Raw genomic sequence first — 14,331 nt, forward strand, 5'->3', positions numbered from 1 at the left:
CATCACTGTGTGTGGCATATGTATAATGGGCATCTCTGTGTGTGGCATATGTATAATGGGCATCACGGTGTGTGGCATATGTATAATAAGCGTGACGGAGTGAGGAATTATGTTTTTCTTGGTTTTTTTTAATGTAATGCCCCGCCCCTTTTGTAGCTCCTCCCATATCACCGCCCACTTTCTGCCCCCGCCCACAGTTCCTGAACCTATTTTCCTACAAAAATAGAACTGTATATATATATATATATATATATATATATATATATATATATATATATATATATATATATATATGGAAAAGAAATGGAGGAGGTGCACACCGTGAGTATAGTATAACAATACTTTTACTAAAAATAACTAGCTCATGTACACTTAGGTTTTAAAATATGAACATATTCATTGTCACCAGTGTATCCACAGCGGTAACCGGCACCAGGCCGACTCTCTCTCTTGGTGGGGAGCAGCAGCACGTTGTCACCAGGATCAACAGACCAGACCACCGGGCTTCCACCGTCACTGCACACATACGCCATCAACGCGTTTCGTCACCTTGAAAACGGGGCTATGCCCCGAAACGTCGGACACTGTTTGCACTGTTTTATTTGATGTGATATAAATTGAGTTTTTCACTACAAGCCTGCAAGTGCCACCTTTGTTCTTCCCTAACTACCAATTGTATAGGAAGGCACTGCAGCACGCAAACCTGAGGGACAGAGTGCCGGTCCGCCCCACCAAGCAACCAAGCTATATATATATATATATATATATATATATATATATATATATATATATATATATAGGAAACAAGATACCCAGCGCAAATAGTCCTCAAATAAGCAGTGTAATGTCCACAGTCTCCAATAAATGTGTGCTGTCCTCTTCAGAAGGGGGATCGTACCAAGACCCAATGGATACACATGCAAGGAAATCAAAGAAGAGACGCACCAATGAGCATAAATTCAACGTACATTTACTGCACACATAAAGCTCACGTACATTTAAGGTTTAAAATGATATGCTTGCCAGCCTGGTAGTACAGATAGCCACTGTCGACCTCTCCGATAGCGCAAACCACCACCGCCCAGCTGCAGACCAAAGGATCACACACCAAGACGCCGGAGTCTCGCCACAGACGAATAGGATCAGCAGGACCACCAGTGGAAGAAAGGACGTCACTCCGTCACACGAACAAGCCACGCCCAACGCGTTTCGACTACGCGCAGAGAAAAACCGCACTCCACTTTCAAATTGATTAGCTGGGTGCCAGATCTCATAATAAGTTAAATATTCGTGGTATTCCCCTTTCAGAGAAACGACATCTGCACACCAATGGGAAAGGTTTAAGAATATATTTCAAAAGTCCAGTTTCAGACAGTTCTTAAAACACATGGCAACATATTTGAAAAAAATGAGTGAAGCAGTGGGTCACTTATCCTTAGCGGGACAACAGCATGCTACCCGTGGACCTCCACGCTGGTCTCATAACCAACCGGCTCGACAGCCTGTTTCGGTGTGTTACCACCTTCTTCAAGAGCACAACAACCTCTGAATGTTAACCATATATATAGGGCACAGAGACCCGCCAAAATCACAACAACCAGTCTTACCTGTGGCCAATAAGTGTAAAAGCTCCGCTGACAGCTCCATCTCTCACCTGGCTGCAGTGGAGCGCACAGCGGCGTGTGACACGCAGGCACTTCCGCTTCCTGGGACCGTGTGTATTACGAACACAATATAGCCCATCACCGTGACGGCATATCAAGGCTCTTCACATGGAGAGCTCCGGAGCGTGAGCCGCACACATGCAGCCCATACCCCGTGCTCAATCCGGTGGTTTTCAGCCAATATACAGTGTAAATCGGTGACACCACAGAGTAAGAGACCGTGGAACGCACGGCCATCTTGTCTGCGTGCACCAATAAACAGACTGCACTATACGTCACCTGGTGTCCGGCCCTGTATTCACACAACTTTATAAGTCACCATAAGCAGAACGCTGCAATAGATATGCGGGGACAAATGACTATATTATACACTGACCTAAATCAGGCACGCTGATATATATAGTGATATGGCAAGTCACTGGTCCAAAACTTTGAACAATTATAATAACAATCAGCCTCCACCATGCAAAAAAATAACCAAATAGTGAAAAATAATTATACATACATAGTAACACCATATTGACTATACATTGTATGCCAATACCATCCAAAAAGTACCTGAGTGAATAATGAGTGACAGATCTACATTAAAGGAGTATACACACTTCCTATAATAGAATCTATTATTGTAGCACACCCATGCAAGCTTTCCTTTAACAAAAGACATTAAGGTTTAGTTCCTCATTGAGGCCCGAAGGACTAAGTGAGTTCAAATCATAAATGAACTCACTCTCCTTTCTTAATAAGGTTAGGTGACGATCACCCCCTCTTTTAGGGTTCCTCACATGAAAAATAGGCATAAACTTAAAGTCCTTGATTGAATGCCCGGTCTCATAAAAATGTCTGGCGACCGGAGGTGTTGTATGGTCACGGATTGTCATGGCCTTTTTTATTGAAGACCGGTGCATTCCGATCCTCTCCTTTAGCATCCTAATTGTTTTCCCCACGTACAAATGAAGACAGGGGCACACAATTACATATATGATGTACTTGCTTTCACAAGTCATGCGGTGTTGTAATTTAAATTTGTAATCCAATTTAGGGTGCTTGAAGGTATCTCCCATGATTAGATGTTTGCAGTTCACGCAACCACTACATCTAAAGGCTCCGTTTCTCACACTGAGCCAATTAGAGTTCTCTGGAGTGAGACAGATATCAGAACAGGTGATCTCGTCCTTTAAGTTCTTGCTCCGTTTATAAGCGAAAAGAGGATTCTCTTTACAGAACTGGCCCATCACTGGGTCAGTCTGCAATATGTGCCAGTGTTTTAAGACCACATCTCTCAACTTCGGAGATGCTATTGAAAAAGTGGTTGGCAGGATCATTCGACTGATGGTCCTGTCCATCTTCTCCTTTTCCAACAAGGTTGTTCTGTCCAGCTGAAGGCATCTTTGAATTGATTGTTCCACTTCTTCTCGCTTATACCCTCTTTGCAAGAACTCATCCCCCATTCTCTTAAGTTCTTGGGGTAGTTTGCCCGCATCTGAGGTGATCCTGACAACTCGCAGTAGCTGAGAATACGGTAACCCACGTTTAAGTGGCAAGGGGTGAAAGCTTTCAGCCCTTAACAGCGAGTTGGTGTCCGTTTGTTTTTTATAGACCATTGTCTCAAAGCTACCTCTGTTAATACATACGTTAACATCCAAAAAGCTGAGTTGAACAGGACTACTTGCATGGGTGAACCTAATGGTGCCAGCCAATCCGTTCAAGTATGCCATGAATTAATCCAATCTTTCAGGTCCCCCCGTCCAAAGAAAAAAAATGTCATCGATAAATCTCACGTATGACAAAATGAAAGGCGAAAAAGTTCTGTTATTTAAAAGAAAATTGGACTCATAATAATGCATAAATAAATTTGCATAAGCCGGGGCCATGTTTGACCCCATGGCCGTCCCCTGTAATTGCAAATAAAAGGAATTATCAAATAAAAATAATTTTTGTGCAAAATGAATTCAATTAACAACAGAAAAAATTCGACTGGGGGCCTTTATAGATTGGATTCATGGTGATCACTTTCCTAATAGCCTCAATGCCTTCCTTGTGTCCGATGTTGGTATACAGACTATTAATGTCGCATGTGACCAACAAACAATTTGGGGGCACTGTCACAAGTTTCTTGATGCGTTTTAAAAAATCAGTTGTATCCTTTAGTATAGTATCAATGCTCTGGACCACTGCCTGTAGGTAAAAATCTACAAATTGAGATAAATTTTGGCATAGGGAGTTTCTAGATGAAATTATAGGCCTCCCTGGTGGTCTATTGAGGGACTTGTGGATTTTGGGCAATATATACAACAATGGGGTGACAGGATAAGGCTGCTGTAAGAACTCGTATGTTGCCTCATCAATCCAATCATTGGTCAACCCCATTGTTAAAATGCCATCCAATTCTTTACTGTAACCAGTGGTGGGATCATAACGTAAGATTTTATAACATGTTAAGTAGGATAATTGGCGCCTGACCTCATCGATATAATCGCTTTTATTTAGTTCTACTACGCCACCGCCTTTGTCGGCGGCGCGTACTATAATCTGATTATTCATTTTGAGGGATTTAATGGCGATTCTCTCTTCTGCTGTTGTATTAGAGTAGGAATATTTTTGTTTAGACATATAGGGGATGAGGTTGTGTCTGACTATCCTCATAAATGTGGCAATGGAAGGATTTGTGCATGGTGGATCAAATATACTCTTTTTCTTGAAAGGTTTTATTTCAGATGGTGTATTTTCATGAGTGGCAAAAAAATCCTTCAATTTTAACTGTCTCTGAAATCTATGCAATTCTACCTCACAATTGAATGCCTTTTGTTTATGGGTCTGTACAAATGACAGACCTCTTGCTAGTACTTGCTCTTCAATTGGGGAAAGTGCATAGTCAGAGATGTTAAATACTGTCATTTTCCCGTGTGAATGGGGGGCGTGTCTGATCTCCCCTTGCGGCGGCTCCACCTGCATTTCTTCCTTTGTTTCTCGCCCTGGTGTTCCCTCCCTCTTTTAAAAAATGAGTACTGGTGTTAGATGACGCCTGATCAGAATCAGATGTCTGCGATTCTATATCCGTGTAGGGTCTAGTTGCCCTTCTTCTCCCCCCTGGACGTGGCCTCCATGTACGGGTATTAGTCTGAGCAAATATCCAGGGATACACACGCACCTCTTTATAGTCCTCTCGAACCTTTTTATACTTGTTTTTTTTAAAGGACAGTAATTCCACATTAAAAGAGCTGATCGTACTTTCTAGTTTGTTAAGCCATTCAGTGGCTGTATCATTTTTAAGGACATCCAGTCCCTGTTTCTCACATTCACCTATCTCCTTCTCAAGATTGGCAATGTCAATATTTACCTGTTGAATCACTAGCACCATTAGGTCTAGGCTACACTGGTTAAGTATATGGCACCACTGCTTACAAAAATCCTTATTATTTCTCCCCAGAGTTGGTTGATTTTTAATCCTAAATCCTCTGGGGATCAATTTCTCACGATGGTATTGAGACAGTGTTAAACCATGCAAATTAAGTTCTACTAATCTCTTCCTCATTTTAAGAAGGTCATCATATACTTCTTGAGGACTGTCCACATCGAAATGTAGTGAGTCCGTATTAGAGAACAAAATTTGCTTAATGTCCTTTTCCAGGAAGTGTTTTGTGCCAGCCAAGTCATTAGCATCTAGATCCATTTGTGCAATATCGTGTTGGTGATTGTCCAGATAATTGAAAAAAGCAAAAAATAAAAAAGACAAAAAATAAAGTATGTACATTTAGTGTTAACAACACTTTAGTCAAAAATTTGCAGGTGCTGGCTCCACATATTGTAATAATAGACAGATGCACAGAGAAAAACCGCACTCCACTTTCAAATTGATTAGCTGGGTGCCAGATCTCATAATAAGTTAAATATTCGTGGTATTCCCCTTTCAGAGAAACGACATCTGCACACCAATGGGAAAGGTTTAAGAATATATTTCAAAAGTCCAGTTTCAGACAGTTCTTAAAACACATGGCAACATATTTGAAAAAAATGAGTAAAGCAGTGGGTCACTTATCCTTAGCGGGACAACAGCATGCTACCCGTGGACCTCCACGCTGGTCTCATAACCAACCGGCTCGACAGCCTGTTTCGGTGTGTTACCACCTTCTTCAAGAGCACAACAACCTCTGAATGTTAACCATATATATAGGGCACAGAGACCCGCCAAAATCACAACAACCAGTCTTACCTGTGGCCAATAAGTGTAAAAGCTCAGCTGACAGCTCCATCTCTCACCTGGCTGCAGTGGAACGCACAGCGGCGTGTGACACGCAGGCACTTCCGCTTCCTGGGACCGTGTGTATTACAAACACAATATAGCCCATCACCGTGACGGCATATCAAGGCTCTTCACATGGAGAGCTCCGGAGCGTGAGCCGCACACATGCAGCCCATAACCCGTGCTCAATCCGGTGGTTTTCAGCCAATATACAGTGTAAATCGGTGACACCACAGAGTAAGAGACCGTGGAACGCATGGCCATCTTGTCTGCGTGCACCAATAAACAGACTGCACTATACGTCACCTGGTGTCCGGCCCTGTATTCACACAACTTTATAAGTCACCATGAGCAGAACGCTGCAATAGATATGCGGGGACAAATGACTATATTATACACTGACCCAAATCAGGCACGCTGGTATATATAGTGATATGGCAAGTCACTGGTCCAAAACTTTGAACAATTATATAGAAAAGGAGCTGGTGCGGCACTCGGTAATCAAATGATGAAAAAAACTCACGGAGCCATAAATGAGGACAACGTTTCAGTTGTATTAAACAACTTTTGTCAAGTCTTACAACCGCACCAGCTCCTTCCATTTGTATTTATATTGTGAAGGTACCGGACACCTACAGCTTATCATTGGGAGTGCCTGACTAGCACATTGTTATATATATATATATATATATATATATATATATATATCTTGTCACTAAGGCCAGCACCAAGCAAAAATGCCATTTATTTAGAGTGTGTTTCCTAATGTATTTTAAATGTGTATTATGTTTTTTATTATTTAATTTTAAATGTGCTGATTAAGCAAATAAATGGTTATTAATTAATTGTGGTATTATTTTCCTCAAAAGCGCAGTTCCTATTTTTCTTTCTTTTAGTTTTGCATATCAGGGACTGACTATCCCTAATTTTAAACTGCTGCTTAAATTTGAATAAGCCCCAAAGCAGCGCCTGGTTATTGCCCTAGGGGCATTACATTCTTGTTTGTCTGCCTAAGAGCTTGTTTGGTTTTCCACATTGTGGCGTCCACAAGGGAATATTTCCCAACTATTTTCATTTTAGTGGGACAGTGGTGGTTTGGGGAATTTACCCACAGGGCTGCATTGTCGCATGGGTCATGGGGAAATGTGTGTGTGTGTGGGGGGGGGGGGAGCACTTTGTTGTTCATGTGGGTGTCATCAGCATTGGGGACTTTCCTACTCAGGGACGGTAGCAAGGGGAGGACTTAGTCTATAAATCACTGCTGCTGCTTGAAAGTGATAGCTTGGAAGAGGCAGTGCAGCCTGTGAGAGCTGGAGGTAGTGGGTGGGGCCTACCAGCATACCCCTACTGAGTCTATGCTGGGCTATATATATATATATATATATATATATATATATATATCCCCTCACAATTTTAAAATTGGAATAATTCCTGTCTTTCCTCAATCCTTATTTAACCAATTTAAACACAATAGGAATTTTCATTCATGTATAAAACATTTATTACTACAAGCATAAAAACAGTAAAACAAACTTTTCGTAGTTAATTCTTGTCTTTAGTACTGTTAACCTTTGATTATGGATGATATTAAGAATCCGACGCGTTTCGTCTCGTCAAGAGACTTCATCAGGGGTGTGCCAATTATTTTGTAATAATCTGGAGAAAGTCTTTATTGTGATATAGACTGGATATGTCTTCTCAATTTATTGTGGTATTTCAGGAGATTTTTGAGTTTTTTCTCTGTTATTGGAAGCTCCTTAATTCCTTCATGTTATTGGAAGCTTGGATATTAATCCTTATATGTGAATTTTTCTAAACAAACCATTCATAAACGGGTTATGCTGACTCTCTTTTTATTCACTCCTGTACATATATACGATTCCAAAGATATCTATACCAACCAATTTGGAATATAATCTTTTATTATTCCTCAAAAAGTAGGTGTATAGTCGCACCTTTTAAGATTAGATCAATGGCAAAATATGGAGATCACTCCTTATACGACCAGCGCGTGTGTGCTCCTCAAAGACCAAAAAACAAGTGGGGTCCTGCTAGTAGAAGACCAAGTGTTATAGGCGACCATAAGTCCACCCTTAGCGCAATTCTAGAGATTTTGTTTGTTGTTTTATATATATGTATATAATCTTACACTTTGTCCAACTCAGTAAGTTATTAATATGAACATTGCGGAGACCAGTGTTGCCACATAGTGACCTGTTGCCATGAGTTACCCATTATTGTAGGAATGTATACTACAATACAGTGCAGACATTAATCCTATACTGTAAGAAGTCTCGTCTGGGAAGGTTTTGGCTCGGTGTCACCTGTACGTACACGTATTGAGCATGGGGTGCCTGCTGAGTACTAGATAAATACAGGTTAATGATAAATTGTGCTGAATGCCAGAGGAATGGGCGAGAGGAAGGAATCTGAGCAACACTACAGAGAAGGGTTAACGACTGAGCAGACTGGTTCCTGATGAGCCCGATGCATCCTGGCAGAGGGTGGAGAAGACGGCAGCTCCAGGTGATCCAGGAGAGGAGGGGGGGGGGGGGGGGAGCTGCCCTCACTGCTCTATGACAGTCTAGCAGCCAATCACAGGACACATGGAGAACATGGAGAGTAACAGTCTGATCTTCTCATGTCACTCTGTAACCTGGACAAGGAGGCACTGGTCACCATCTCACACAAGTGCCTGAGAGATAAAGCATGTCGCTGCCCATCCTCTGGCCATGCCTGGCACTGCTGTCCCTGTATCCTACTGCCACACTGCAGGACACCCCATATCAGGGAGTGCTCAGCCTTCTGTCTCCTGGGCAGACTTCCTTGAATGTGAGCGCAGTCAGTGATCTTATAAAGCGTCTGGAGGACCGTGCGCAATGTGGGAATGAGCCGTGTGAAAAGGTAAGAGCTGGGATCCAGCCGAGAGCCGGGTGCAAAATCACTCTGGGAAAATCAGCCTAGTGCAATACAGGGGCCAAAGGGCAGAGAGACCATAAACAGCATCATTACAGTCATTACAGATAAGATAGGAGTCACATACTATAGTGCAATCATAGGGCGAGGGGTCCTGGTATAGACGTGCCACACTAAGGGCACAGGTACAGGACAGGTGTTATAGGGTGAGGGGTCTCAGGACAGGCACAGGACAGGTGGTATAGGGTGAGGGGTCTCAGTTCAGGCACAGGACAGGTGGTATAGGGTGAGGGGTCTCAGTACAGGCACAGGACAGGTGGTATAGGGTGAGGGGTCTCAGTATAGGTCACTACAGGTACAGGACAGGTGTTATAGGGTGAGGGGTCTCAGTATAGGTCAGTGACAGTTACAGGACAGGTGTTATAGGGTGAGGGGTCTCAGTATAGGTCAGTGACAGGTACAGGACAGGTGTTATAGGGTGAGGGGTCTCAGTATAGGTCAGTGACAGGTACAGGACAGGTGTTATATGGTGAGGGATCTCAGTATAGGTCAGTGACAGTTACAGGACAGGTGTTATACGGTGAGGGGTCTCGGTATTGGTCAGTGACAGGTACAGGACAGGTGTTATAGGGTGAGGGGTCTCAGTATTGGTCAGTGACAGGTACAGGACAGGTGGTATAGGGTGAGGGGTCTCAGTACAGGTCAGTGACAGGTACAGGACAGGTGTTATAGGGTGAGGGGTCTCAGTACAGGTCAGTGACAGGTACAGGACAGGTGTTGTAGGGTTAGGGGTCTCAGTATAGGTCAGTTACAGGTACAGGACAGGTGTTATAGGGTGAGGGGTCTCAGTATAGGTCAGTACAGGTACAGGATAGGTGTTATAGGGTGGGGGGTCTCAGTATAAGTCAGTGACAGGTACAGGACAGGTATTATAGGGTGAGGGGTCTCAGTATAGGTCAGTGGCAGGTACAGGACAGGTGTTATAGGGTGAGGGGTCTCAGTATAGGTCAGTGACAGTTACAGGACAGGTGTTATAGGGTGAGGGGTCTCAGTATAGGTCAGTGACAGATACAGGACAGGTATTATAGGGTGAGGGGTCTCAGTATAGGACACTACAGGTACAGGACAGGTGTTATAGGGTGAGGGGTCTCAGTATAGTCAGTGACAGGTACAGGACAGGTGTTATAGGGTGAGGGGTCTCAGTATAGGTCAGTGACAGGTACAGGACAGGTATTATAGGGTGAGGGGTCTCAGTATAGGTCACTACAGGTACAGGACAGGTGTTATAGGGTGAGGGGTCTCAGTATAGGTAAGTGACAGTTACAGGACAGGTGTTATAGGATGAGGGGTCTCAGTATTGGTCAGTGACAGGTACAGGACAGGTGTTATAGGGTGAGGGGTCTCAGTATAGGTCAGTGACAGGTACAGGACAGGTGTTATATGGTGAGGGGTCTCAGTATAGGTCAGTGACAGGTACAGGACAGGTGTTATAGGGTGAGGGGGTCTCAGTATAGGTCAGTGACAGGTACAGGACAGGTATTATAGGGTGAGGGGTCTCAGTATAGGTCAGTGACAGTTACAGGACAGGTGTTATAGGGTGAGGGGTCTCAGTATAGGTCAGTGACAGGTACAGGACAGGTGTTATAGGGTGAGGGGTCTCAGTATAGGTCAGTGACAGGTACAGGACAGGTGTTATATGGTGAGGGATCTCAGTATAGGTCAGTGACAGTTACAGGACAGGTGTTATACGGTGAGGGGTCTCGGTATTGGTCAGTGACAGGTACAGGACAGGTGTTATAGGGTGAGGGGTCTCAGTATTGGTCAGTGACAGGTACAGGACAGGTGGTATAGGGTGAGGGGTCTCAGTACAGGTCAGTGACAGGTACAGGACAGGTGTTATAGGGTGAGGGGTCTCAGTACAGGTCAGTGACAGGTACAGGACAGGTGTTGTAGGGTTAGGGGTCTCAGTATAGGTCAGTTACAGGTACAGGACAGGTGTTATAGGGTGAGGGGTCTCAGTATAGGTCAGTACAGGTACAGGATAGGTGTTATAGGGTGGGGGGTCTCAGTATAAGTCAGTGACAGGTACAGGACAGGTATTATAGGGTGAGGGGTCTCAGTATAGGTCAGTGACAGGTACAGGACAGGTGTTATAGGGTGAGGGGTCTCAGTATAGGTCAGTGACAGTTACAGGACAGGTGTTATAGGGTGAGGGGTCTCAGTATAGGTCAGTGACAGATACAGGACAGGTATTATAGGGTGAGGGGTCTCAGTATAGGACACTACAGGTACAGGACAGGTGTTATAGGGTGAGGGGTCTCAGTATAGTCAGTGACAGGTACAGGACAGGTGTTATAGGGTGAGGGGTCTCAGTATAGGTCAGTGACAGGTACAGGACAGGTATTATAGGGTGAGGGGTCTCAGTATAGGTCACTACAGGTACAGGACAGGTGTTATAGGGTGAGGGGTCTCAGTATAGGTAAGTGACAGTTACAGGACAGGTGTTATAGGATGAGGGGTCTCAGTATTGGTCAGTGACAGGTACAGTACAGGTATTATAGGGTGAGGGGTCTCAGTATAGGTCAGTACAGGTACAGGACAGGTGTTATAGGGTGAGGGGTCTCACTATAGGTAAGTGACAGGTACAGGACAGGTGTTATAGGGTGAGGGGTCTCAGTACAGGTGAGTGACAGGTACAGGACAGGTGTTATAGGGTGAGGGGTCTCAGTATAGGTCAGTACAGGTACAGGACAGGTGTTATAGGGTGAGGGGTCTCAGTATAGGTCACTACAGGTACAGGACAGGTGTTATAGAGTGAGGGTCTCAGTATAGGTCAGTGACAGGTACAGGACAGGTGTTATAGAGTGAGGGGTCTCAGTATAGGTCAGTGACAGGTACAGGACAGGTGTTATAGGGTGAGAGGTCTCAGTATTGGTCAGTGACAGGTACAGGACAGGTGTTATAGGGTGAGGGGTCTCAGTGTAGGTCAGTGACAGGTACAGGACAGGTGTTATAGGGTGAGGGGTCTCAGTATAGGTCAGTGACAGGTACAGGACAGGTGTTATAGGGTGAGGGGTCTCAGTATAGGTCAGTGACAGGTACAGGACAGGTGTTATAGGGTAAGGGGTCTCAGTATTGGTCAGTGACAGGTACAGGACAGGTGTTATAGGGTGAGGGGTCTCAGTATAGGTCAGTGACAGGTACAGGACAGGTGTTATAGGGTGAGGGGTCTCAGTATAGGTAAGTGACAGGTACAGGACAGGTGTTATAGGGTGAGGGGTCTCAGTTCAGGTGAGTGACAGGCACAGGACAGGTGTTATAGGGTGAGGGGTCTCAGTATAGGTAAGTGACAGGTACAGGACAGGTGTTATAGGGTGAGGGGTCTCAGTATAGGTCAGTGACAGGTACAGGACAGGTGTTATAGATTGAGGGGTCTCAGTATAGGTCAGTGACAGGTACAGGTCAGGTGGTATAGGGGGAGGGGTCTCAGTATAGGTCAGTGACAGGTACAGGACAGGTGTTATATGGTGAGGGGTCTCAGTATAGGTCAGTGACAGGTACAGGACAGGTGTTATAGGGTGAGGGGGTCTCAGTATAGGTCAGTGACAGGTACAGGACAGGTGTTATAGGGTGAGGGGTCTCAGTATAGGTCAGTGACAGGTACAGGTCAGGTGGTATAGGGTGAGGGGTCTCAGTATAGGTCAGTGACAGGTACAGGACAGGTGTTATAGGGTGAGGGGTCTCAGTATAGGTCAGTAACAGGTACAGGACAGGTATTATAGGGTGAGGGGTCTCAGTATAGGTCAGTGACCGGTACAGGACAGGTGTTATAGGGTGAGGGGTCTCAGTATAGGTCAGTGACAGGTACAGGACAGGTGTTATAGGGTGAGGGGTCTCAGTATAGGTAAGTGACAGGTACAGGACAGGTGTTATAGGGTGAGGGGTCTCAGTATAGGTCAGTGACAGGTACAGGACAGGTGTTATAGGGTGAGGGGTCTCAGTATATGTCAGTTACAGGTACAGGACAGGTGTTATAGGGTGAGGGGTCTCAGTATAGGTCAGTGACAGGTACAGGACAGGTGTTATAGGGTGAGGGGTCTCAGTATAGGTCACTACAGGTACAGGACAGGTGTTATAGGGTGAGGGGTCTCAGTTCAGGTGAGTGACAGGCACAGGACAGGTGTTATAGGGTGAGGGGTCTCAGTATAGGTAAGTGACAGGTACAGGACAGGTGTTATAGGGTGAAGGGTCTCAGTATATGTCAGTGACAGGTACAGGACAGGTGTTATAGATTGAGGGGTCTCAGTATAGGTCAGTGACAGGTACAGGACAGGTGTTATAGAGTGAGGGGTCTCAGTATAGGTCAGTGACAGGTACAGGACAGGTGTTATAGGGTGAGGGGTCTCAGTGTAGGTCAGTGACAGGTACAGGACAGGTGTTATATGGTGAGGGGTCTCAGTATAGGTCAGTGACAGGTACAGGACAGGTGTTATAGGGTGAGGGGTCTCAGTATAGGTCAGTGACAGGTACAGGTCAGGTGGTATAGGGTGAGGGGTCTCAGTATAGGTCAGTGACAGGTACAGGACAGGTGTTATATGGTGAGGGGTCTCAGTATAGGTCAGTGACAGGTACAGGACAGGTGTTATAGGGTGAGGGGTCTCAGTATAGGTCAGTGACAGGTACAGGACAGGTGTTATAGGGTGAGGGGTCTCAGTATAGGTCAGTGACAGGTACAGGACAGGTATTATAGGGTGAGGGGTCTCAGTACAGGTCAGTGACAGGTACAGGACAGGTGTTATAGGGTGAGGGGTCTAAGTATAGGTCAGTACAGGTACAGTACAGGTGTTATAGGGTGAGGGGTCTCAGTAAAGGTCAGTGACAGGTACAGGACACGTGTTATAGGATGAGGGGTCTCAGTATAGGTCAGTACAGGTACAGGACAGATGTTATAGGGTGAGGGGTCTCAGTATAGGTCACTACAGGTACAGGACAGGTGTTATAGGGTGAGGGGTCTCAGTGTAGGTCAGTGACAGGTACAGGACAGGTGTTATAGGGTGAGGGGTCTAAGTATAGGTCAGTACAGGTACAGTACAGGTGTTATAGGGTGAGGGGTCTCAGTATAGGTCAGTGACAGGTACAGGACACGTGTTATAGGATGAGGGGTCTCAGTATAGGTAAGTGACAGGTACAGGACAGGTGTTATAGGGTGAGGGGTCTCAGTATATGTCAGTGACAGGTACAGGACAGGTGTTATAGATTGAGGGGTCTCAGTATAGGTCAGTGACAGGTACAGGACAGGTGTTATAGGGTGAGGGGTCTCAGTGTAGGTCAGTGACAGGTACAGGACAGGTGTTATATGGTGAGGGGTCTCAGTATAGGTCAGTGACAGGTACAGGACAGGTGTTATAGGGTGAGGGGTCTCAGTATAGGTCAGTGACAGGTACAGGTCAGGTGGTATAGGGTGAGGGGTCTCAGTATAGGTCAGTGACAGGTACAGGACAGGTGTTA

General features: G+C 45.1%; 1 protein-coding gene across 1 annotated transcript in view; it reads left to right on the plus strand.

The window, feature by feature from the left end:
* The first annotated feature begins 8,465 nt into the window (after positions 1 to 8,465).
* Positions 8,466 to 14,331, plus strand: part of SLC39A4 (solute carrier family 39 member 4) — a 144,283-nt gene continuing 138,417 nt past the window's right edge. Inside the window, exon 1 of the mRNA XM_083145100.1 lies at positions 8,466 to 8,811. Coding sequence (XP_083001226.1) covers positions 8,617 to 8,811 — 195 coding nt within the window. The 5' untranslated portion in view covers positions 8,466 to 8,616. The remainder of the gene's footprint in view (positions 8,812 to 14,331) is intronic.

Source organism: Crinia signifera, chromosome 5 (genome assembly GCF_055691185.1).
Source record: "Crinia signifera chromosome 5, ASM5569118v1, whole genome shotgun sequence".
Classification (NCBI taxonomy): Eukaryota; Metazoa; Chordata; class Amphibia; order Anura; family Myobatrachidae; genus Crinia; species Crinia signifera.